We start from the raw sequence: 10000 nt of genomic DNA on the forward strand, positions 1-10000 counted from the left end.
TCTCACCAAGCTTAGAGGAGTGTAGGTCCCCGCCCCCACGAGGGATTGAATTCGTCCAAACCGACTTCCATCTCGTATGTGCAGCTCTGTCCGTAGTCAGGGATTCTGCGTACAAGGGTTGCCGGGACTTATTTCGGCTCGAAACGGGGGCACCGTTCATTATGCGCATAAGAGGGGTAACCCCATTCCCTCTCTCTTTGATCTTACTCAGCCAGTTTCCCGTAATGGTCTCCCTCCGGACATCGGGGGGCTGGATCGCTGCCATTACCGGGCCCCATTCTCTAGGGGTTGTTGCTAGCGTTCCCGACACTATGTGCATCGACTTGCGAAGTTTTACATCCACCTTCTCAACGTTTCTGCTTCTACCCCACACTGGAGCGCAATACTCCGCGGTGGAATAGCATAGTGCCAGGGCGGATGTTCTCAGGAGCGCTTGGCTAGCGCCCCAAGTCGATCCCGCCAGCTTCCTCAGAAGACTATTCCGCTTCTCTATCTTCCGGGCAACCCCTTCGAGATGAATCCGATAGGTAAGACTGCGATCCAACGTCACCCCTAAATATTTTGGACGCGGCTCATATGGGAGTGGCTGGTCCCCTACTAGGACATTCAGTTTACGGGTGTGCCAATCACTGCATAAGTGAAATGCAGTGGCCACGGTTTTTGAAGTGTTCATCTTCAGGTACCACTTGTCAAAGTAGGATTTGAGTCTGGTGACGTCCTCGCTGAGTACGCTCTCGAGACGGGTCCACACTTTACTCTGAGTAACGAGTGCCCAGTCGTCTGCGTATCCCAGCCTCAGGGAGGAAGTGTTCGGCATATCGCTAATGTAAACGTTAAACAACATTGGCGCAAGTACCGACCCCTGAGGGACCCCATTCTTCAATTTCCTTACTTTGCTCGTGACGTCTCCCAGCGCGACGTGGAATTGCCTTTCCCCTAAGATCGAAGAGAACAACTTCAAGGTCTTTTTGCACCTTATGATTTTTGCAAGTTTGAGCATTAACCCATCGCACCAGACCGTATCGTACGCCGCTGATAGGTCTATAAACACAGCACCTGTTTGCTGTTTTCTCTCGAACCCGTGCTCAATATGCTCTGTAAGGGCAATGACCTGCTCCGTGGTGCACCTCCCTTCCCTGAAGCCTGCCTGCTCAGGTGGCAGGGCAGCGTCTAGGACCGGCCCCCATCGGTTTAATAGAACACGCTCCAACAATTTGTAAAGACAGCTCAGCCGCGATATGGGTCTGTAACTGTCTGCCTCCTTCGCCGGCTTCCCTGGCTTCAGGATGGCAACTATCTTCGCATGCTTCCACACTTGTGGAAGCTTTCCTTTTGCAAGGATGTCAGACATTGCCTCTGCTAGCCAGGCCCGTGCCCTGGGGCCCAGATGCGTCACCATATCGGGATATACACCATCTATCCCAGCTGCTTTGCCGTTCTTCACTTCGCTAATGGCTGCACCCACTTCTCGGGGTCTGAACGGGTCCGTCCAGTCCGACTCCTCCGCAGGTAGCGAGTCCAAAATCGTACGGTACGCCTTGCGGACACCGCGCTCAAAATCCTGATTAGGGACCCGCTTGCTACGGTTCTTAATATTCTTGGCAATTGTGTCTGCCTCGCATTCCGGTGCAGCCTTCGCGAAATTTCGATCTGGGTCCAATTTCTTTATCAAACGCCAAGCGTGGCGGCTGGAGTGTGTAAAGTCGAGACTTTCCACGGTCTCCTGCCACCGTTGCTTCCTTCCCTCTGCCAGAGACTGAAGTAGTCTATCGGCTGCGTCCTGGGACTGGGTCTGCTGGTACTCTCGGTACAGCTCTTCCGACTCTGCTGTCCAGCAAGGGGTGTAGAATTTCCGTTTGCCCCGTGGAATAGAGCGTTGAGCGCTCTTAACCAGTAGCCTACTAAATCTGGTTATATTCTTGGACTTGGGAGGAATGGCAGGGCAGACCTGCTCGATATAGGAACTGAATTCCTCCCAGTCAGCCTTCCTGAAATTCCATCTGCAAAGTGGGAGAGCTGCACCCTCGGTATTGTCACCCCAGCTGTGACAAGAACCGGCCTGTGCTGGCTATGCGGAAAGTCCCCGAGGACTGTCCGCTTCACCTGCAGCGATTCACCGTTCGCGCCTTTCGTTACGAGGGTGAGGTCTGGAGTATACTCCTTCTTATGGCGGGTACCCCGGAAGGTACCCTTGGCTGTAGGATCGTACACTAGGTGTAGATCATTACAGTCCATCCATGAGCGGAGTTGTCTTCCTGCCTCGTTGCAGTCTCGGTAGCCCCATTCGTGATGGTGGCTATTAAAGTCTCCCAGACAGATGGAAGGATGGCTGACCACCGGTACCGGTGGTGTAGTCCAAGTCGCTCTAGGTGGTTTGTAAATATTATGCAAACACAGTCCACCTACTTCCACGGAAATTCAGTTCACCCCATTGCTGTCCGTTACGCTCTCAATGACCCTTACCTTCGATGGCTCTTTAGCGTAAACGCTAACCCCTCCTTTGAGCCTCGAAGTGTCCTCGCGTTGGACCACCGTATAGCCTGGGATCTGGAATCGGGAAGATTGCGCGCCTGAATAAAGGTGGGTCTCCTGTAACAGGAGGATATCTACGCAGTGAACGGCCAATAGCTTTGATAAAAGCTCATTTTTTGCCATACTCTGGCTCTCGACGTTCAGGGACAATATACGCAGGCCGCGAATCGATTGATGCATGGGACGTTTGCTTTTTTCTCGGACGTGCCGACGACCCTGGCGACACGAACGCGGTATTATTTGGCTAGGCGGCAGACCGCTTCGCCATTGACGGGACTGATTGGGACTCGACATAAGGATAATAGTGTGGCGCCCGGGATAGGGCTGCTATTCGGGCACCGGGTTTGGATCAAATTTAGTCACACACCGGGGCGAGCAGCTCATGTGGCTCGTTGGCTCGATACCCGGGATGGTCTCGTGACGGTCGACCGGGATTTACACCTTTGCCCTCCCGTGTGCCTCAAGCCCCCTCACCAACTGCAAGGTAAAGATCCACGAGGGGGTTAGATTTGGCGGAAAGTACTTTGCGATACACTAGCGTCCTCTCATAAGGACAGTATGCAATTGCTATTGTCTGTTTCACGCTATGGAAACCGGGATAAAGTCCACATCTATAGGCCGAGTGGCTCCGAAGGACTACTTTACTTTTACTCTATTTTTTTTTGTTCTTTGTTAATTGATTTTAATCGTTTCTGTGTATAATTTCTTAAGCAATTTGATTGTATAGTATCTGTTAATGTAGGGGATAATGTCTTTCGTTGTGCGGGTATGCGGTCTTGTGGTATCACACAAGCTTTCGGATCGGAAGGTCCTGGGTTCGAGCCTCGCTCGGCACATAGTTGAGTTCTTGGAAAAGACTCTTTACTCACATTCTCTCAACGTGCTCAGGTGTAAAATGAGTACCTGGACCTGGCCGTTAATAGCGTTGTCTCTGTCGGAAAAAAAATTGTGTTATCGCCTACAGGCGTCGTGTTTCCTTCTTTATGTTACGTGTTGTTATTGGTCAGGAACCCTTTGTAAAGCGCTTTGAGCACATTTAGTGGATATTGCGCTAAATAAAAGCTCCGTTTTAAAGCTCATTTTTTTCTTTGTTTGTCTACATTGGAACAACTTTATCAATTGTTTTGATTTTAAATTTATCAAGGAATTTGATTTTGTGAATTCTGATGACGCTGTGAAATATGTTGTTGTTTTTATGGCGTTTTAAACCTCTTTTCAGGATTGCCCCGAAGGAAGCCGGTGTCGTTTCAATCGAGGTCATTGGGTCTGCTGTAAGTACATACCATTTAATAATAATAATAATAATAATAATAATAATAATAATAATAATAATAATAATAATAATAATAATAATAATAATAATTAGTGGCACCCCGATTTCAACAGGTTCTTTGTCGTTAACAAATATAAATATATAAATTTATTGAAAAATAAAAAGATATAAATAATTTCAATTACTTACACAGCGATACACATTACAATATGACGAACCTGATAGGAACACAGGAATACATTTAAACAATAGAAATCATGAGACCAAAAGAACTTCTTTTTTTTTTTTAAATTGAGCTTCTATATAGCGCGACATCCACTAAATGTGCTCAAAGCGCTGTACAAGGGGTCTCTGATTGTTAAAAAAGCAACAGGTAACATGTAGAACGAAACATGACGTCTGTTAGGCGATATTATAATTTTTTTTCCGACATAGACAACGCTGTTAACGGCCAAGTACTCATTTTACACCTGAGTACGGTGAGAGAATGTGAGTAAAGAGCCTTTTTCAAGGACTTAACTTTGCTCGAACCAGGACCTTCCAGTCCGAAAGAGAGTGTCATACCACGAGACCACATATCCGCACAAAAGAGTGATATTTCAATTTGGATTTGGAAGCTGTTCATGAGTCAGTACTTCTAATCTAATATTCTGGAGGAGGAGAGCTTCCGCCAAAGATGAAGTGCCAGAAATTAAAATGGTTGCTCACGAATAATTGGCTTCAACATTTGTGACGTCACTTCTCTCATAATGACGCATAGTAACTTAGTAACTAGTTCTAAACTATCGGAACAACAATGGCGGACGCCCTGATGAAATACTTCTCCAACGAACATAAAAGTGTATCCAGAGGAGAAAAACATTATAAATCTGATCATGTTTTGACTTTTATACATTCTGATCACATGACATGTGAAAAAGTTCTAGCCAGCAAAAATAATAAAAAGTAACGATTTTCTTTGATTAGAACCAAGCTGCTCGTTGCTGGGCGGACGTGACATCAGATTATTGAATCCTATTATGTTTTAGGTTTAGAGAAGATTGTTTTATCGCTATTAGATAGATGTTAGATTTCTACTCTGAAAACAGAGCATATAAATATTGAGCTTTTATATTGAGCTTAGCAATATCCAGTAAACGTGCTCAAAGCGCTTTACAGGGTCCCTGACCAACAGCAACATGTAACATGTAGAGCGAGGCATGACGCCTGTTAGACGATATTACAATTTTTTCGGACAGAGACAACGCTGTTAACGGCCAGGCACTCATTTTACACATGAGGACGGTGAGAGAATGTAAGTAAAGAGCCTTCTCCAAGGACTCAACTATGCGCCGAGCGAGGCTCGAACCCAGGACCTTCCGATCCGTAAGCGAGTGTCATACCACAAGACCGCATAGCAATATAGCATAATCAAACTTTTTTTTTCTTCTATTGTCTCCCTTTTATACAGTTCCATAGAATTGATCATCAGTCAAATGGTTCAAGGATACAGGATGTTGTCTATACCTTGCTGAAATAAACTATGAATAAAATCATTATTGGCTTTTGTGTTTTGATTCACATAATAAAATAACATTCCCTTTATTTATCCCATTCGGGAAATTTGTCTCTATGGTCTATTCCAAGGGAAGACTGGAATAGCCCAGGCGTCAGCCGCAGGGCAGCGCCGCAAATTGTCCTAGGCAGCGAGGTGACTTGCTCAAGGCCACACAGCGTAGCGGCGGGTGTTCGGACTCGGTACCTTTCGGGTCTAATATTTGGAAAATGCTTTAAGAAATTGACTTTGTGATTTTGATTGAAAACGATATTTTATTATCTTAAAAATAATATTATTGAAGTCCATCTTCTTAAAATAGACCATAGAGACACGAAAAACACAGTAGAAAAGGGTACGGGTAGTAAGAAAAGTGTGAAAAACCGAAAGCGATTTTGCTATTTTCTCAATATGTCATTTTTACGAAACCCGCCGAAACCCAGTCCCAGGTTCACTCCTCAATGGTTTACACTTCCCTGAGTCCCAGATTCACTCCCCGCTGCTACCTACTTCCCATAACTTTGTCGGGTTTCGTAAAAAAAAAAGAAGACACAATGCAGATGACGTCAATCAGGCCTTTGTTATTGTTTTTGCCATCCGCGTTTGTGAGTTGTTCTCACTAAACTGTATTAACCTGACTATAAAAGTTCATGGTTACACAGAGTTTGTGTGTTGGTCCTTTATACTTCCGGATGGCAATGTTGTGAACTCCTTGGCCAAGCGCATTCTATCTATAGCTGACCAATGGGACCACTTGTTTCCACGATCTCTACTAACGACAACTCGCTAGGCGGTGCAAAAAAAAAAAAAAAAACAACAACAAATAATGACGTCAAAATGCCAGTCTTTTTGGGTTTCAGTGTCAGGCTATAACTTAACGATACAATGGGGATGATCTATATTATTTTTCCATGCGCTTGAGGTCATTGGTCACATTGTAATTTTAGTTTCACTGTGATATTTTGAAAGGTTATTTTCATCAATAAACCCGTTCAAAATTGAAGAGAGTCTGTATTTTTAGTTACATTTATTACTAAGACTTGATCCCGGGGTTATGTTTTTGTTTGTGTGTTTTTTTTAGTTTTTTTATAGAGCGCGCCTCTATGAACAACTTCAAAATTATTGATGATTCCTCCGTTACTAAGCATTAACCAATTAAAATAAGTCCTGCCATTTACCCCGTTTTGTCCCCTTAGCTAATCTATTTCCTGTATGGAAAGGCATGAGATCCTAAGTACATTACAAACACACAGGTCAGGCCTAGTTAGCGAGTATTCTCACAATATTTGGACACACTGATAAAGAATTACTTCTCAAAACCTGACGACACTATGCATTTTTTTTCTTAATCATCTGTGTTAAAATTGTGATTGATGCTCAGGATCTGATAGGCAACCACTTTAGGTGGCTATGGGTCTTCGGTTCACGGTCAGCGGTTGATTTCAGGGCCGAAATATATACTTTATTTTAAATTTATTTTCGAGTCAAAAATAAAACAACTTAAATGTTTATTCGACTAGTTTTACTTACTTAAATATTCGATAACTGGCGTAATTTTTTAAAGTGTATGCACTGTATGTTGATTGAACAACGGAAGACTCATACTATAAGATAATCGTTAAAACGGCATCCACATCAATAGCTTGACAGGCATAGCAACAAGAGGTCACAGAGGAACCATCAATTAAGGACATCTTAATACCTTTATCAGTCCAGACTTGCAACAACAACAAAAGTGGAGTACCATTTAATCAAGTTTGTGCTTGCCACACAAATGAGGACATTTTCTTTGTCATTAAAGGTGCATGAGTATGATTGCGTTGCAGGCATTTAAGAGAATAACAAATATTCTTAGATTTTGCATTTTATTTCGATTACTTTCGTTTTATTATAGGGTGGAAAGAAAGAACGACATTATTAGGACATGCTTGCCTCTTACGATTCACACTTTACCGCGGTTTACCATAATAATATATCTACAGAAGAAGAGATATATGCATGAGTAAATTATACTACGTCAGTAATAAACTATACATACACATAATATATTACGCGTAACATTATTACATTTTATATCTATGTGAACGACAGTGGTGTAAAACCGTAAATATAGTAACACAAATCAACACACATGACATCGAACTTTTATCGCTGTCACTTCGCCCTCACTATCTTCCCCGAGAATTTAGTATCGTCAACATTGTTGTTGTTTACATTCCCCCGAGCTCAAATAGTGACGAAGCAAAACAAACACTGGAAGAACACACGTCGCGACTGCTACTCAGATACCCGGACAGCCCCTTAATAATTATTGGCGATTTCAACCATTTCAACACACAATCTCCGGACTCAATCAATTTGTCACTTGCAAGACTCGTCATAACAACACACTTGACCTGGGTCACTGTAACATAAAAGACGCCTAAACATCAATCTGTAAACAACCGATTTCCAACTCCGACCACAACACAATACACCTGATACCAACATATGTGTCTAAATTGAAAAGAGGAAAACCAATAATTAAACATCAAAACGTGTGGTCACAAGAAGCAATAGACTGTCTCAATGCTTGCTTTGAATGTACGATGTGGGATATGTTAATGCCACTAGATGGAACGATTGATGAATGGACTGACGTGGTGACAAGCTATATAACATTCTGTGTTGAGTCATGTGTTAAAAAGAAAGAAATTAGAATTTTCCACAACAACAAACCATGGGTAACTAAACGTCTGAAATATGCCCTAAATGAAAAGAAGATCGCATACATGAGCGGTGACAGAACACAAACACACGCTAAAGAGAAAGAACTAAAAATCGTCATTAAACAAGAAAAGGAAGCGTACAAACGAAAAATAGAACAAAAACTAAAATCGGGAAACTCCATGAAAGCGTGGGAAATGATTCGTGAAATGGGAGGGACAGAACCAAAGAAAACACGACTCCCATCTGGTAATGTAAACATAGATGTTGACGAACTCAACACCTTTTACTGCCGCTTCGACACGTGTCTACCAACAATCGACACGGAATCAACTTCATCAACTTCATTAATCAACAGAAAGCCACCCCCAGAACTAGAAGAAACAGTTGTGGCGGAATTATTTAAACGTTGTAAGGAACGGAAAGCACCCGGTCCAGACAACATACATGGTCTCATATTGAAATACTTCCACAACCAACTGCCGGTGCCTTTCACACAAATATTCCAACGTTCCATCGATGAACAGTCTGTACCTTTGCTATGGAAAACGTCCGTTATCGTGCCAATACCGAAGAAGCGCTGCACAGTGGCATTCAAAGACTACCGACCAGTTGCCCTGACATCATTTGTGATGAAATGCTTGGAAAAAAGAATAAAATGCGAGCTTCTTCGGACTGTATTATACGACTCGAAAATACTGGATAAACACCAATTCGCATACCAGCATTCACTCAGCATGGAAGATGCGTTACCGATCGTAATAAACGGAGTGGGGAAATTTCTCGACCACAAGTCTTCAAATCTGGCGAGGATTCTATATGTAGACTTCTCATCAGCTTTTAACGCGATGAACACTGCCATGCTGTTGACCAAACTACGTGCCATAGATATACCAGACTACCTGATTGGTTGGTTCAGGGGTTTTCTAACAGAGACCACAGTGGATAAAGATGAATGGGCATGTCTCAAGTATGAAACATCTCTCAAATGGCTGTCCCCAGGGATGCGTTTGCTCCCCAATTCTCTATATACTATACACTAATGATTGTAGAGCTTCATTTGAAAACTGTCAAGTAATTAAATATGCTGACGACACTGCTATACTAGGTCTCATTACAGATAAAGAATCTGAAACCGAATATTTTAATCAAGTTAATAAATTTGTTGACTGGTGCCAGCACAATTTTCTTGAAATTAATACCTCAAAAACTAAAGAACACATTTTTACCAACAACAGAAAATACGAACATTTTAAACCTGTTAAAATAGGAAATGTTGATGTAGAAATTGTAGATGATTTTAAATACTTGGGCATAACGCTTAGTCACAATTTGAATTTCAAACATCATATCGACACTAACACAAAGAATGTATATTCTGAGAAAATTAAGATCCTTTGATGTCAGCAAAAAGACTGCTGCATGCAAATTTACAACTCCTTCATTATGAGAGTTATTACATTTGGCATTACAGTGTGGCATGGTGGATGTGGGGTAAGAGAAAAGTCAAAGATAAATAAACTTATCAAAGAATCGAGTAAAATAATAAATTCCCCTCTGGATGGTGTTGAACATTTGCATCAAAAACATCTCATTTAAAAAGCTGTTTCTATCATTAATGAAAAAAACCATGTGCTTCATCAGGAATTTAAAATTCTCCTATCGGGTAGAAGGTATGCTCTCGCACACTGCAGAACCAACAAATACAAAGCGACTTTCGTTCCTTCTGCAATTAAATCAGTAAATGCTTCATAAGTCTGCAAAAGTCTTAATAATGTATTGCAATAAAGGAAGGGAATGGATAGAGGAAGAAAGAAAGAGAGAGAGAGATAGAGAGAGAGAGAGAGAGAGAGAGAGAGAGAGAGAGAGAGAGATAGACAGATAGATAGATAGATAGATAGATAGATAGATAGATAGATAGATAGATAGATAGATAGGTAGATAGATGGATAGAT

The 10000-nt window shown here is 42.3% G+C and overlaps 2 protein-coding genes and 1 long non-coding RNA gene across 3 annotated transcripts in view; 2 read left to right on the forward strand and 1 right to left on the reverse strand.

Annotated features, from left to right (window-relative positions):
- The window catches only part of LOC144972796 (uncharacterized), an 8914-nt gene extending 3574 nt beyond the window's left edge, over window positions 1-5340 (forward strand). The window contains exons 3-4 of the long non-coding RNA XR_013645429.1: window positions 3752-3803; window positions 5256-5340. This is a non-coding gene — a long non-coding RNA (uncharacterized LOC144972796). The remainder of the gene's footprint in view (window positions 1-3751; window positions 3804-5255) is intronic.
- Window positions 1-10000, reverse strand: part of LOC144972794 (cholesterol transporter ABCA5-like) — a 151631-nt gene that overhangs the window by 129792 nt on the left and 11839 nt on the right. The window lies entirely within an intron of this gene.
- On the forward strand, window positions 7928-9088 carry LOC144973927 (uncharacterized). Its single transcript, XM_078916815.1, has one exon. The coding sequence runs from the start codon at window positions 7928-7930 to the stop codon at window positions 9086-9088; it is 1161 nt and encodes a 386-aa protein (XP_078772941.1).

This window comes from Berghia stephanieae, chromosome 5 (assembly GCF_034508935.2).
Source record: "Berghia stephanieae isolate SIO BIC M18660-M18661 chromosome 5, UCSD_Bste_1.3, whole genome shotgun sequence".
Classification (NCBI taxonomy): Eukaryota; Metazoa; Mollusca; class Gastropoda; order Nudibranchia; family Aeolidiidae; genus Berghia; species Berghia stephanieae.

Bases quoted from the DNA above. Each gene is read 5' to 3' on its own strand.
- LOC144973927 (XM_078916815.1), top strand. From the start codon at position 7,928: ATGTGGGATATGTTAATGCCACTAGATGGAACGATTGATGAATGGACT.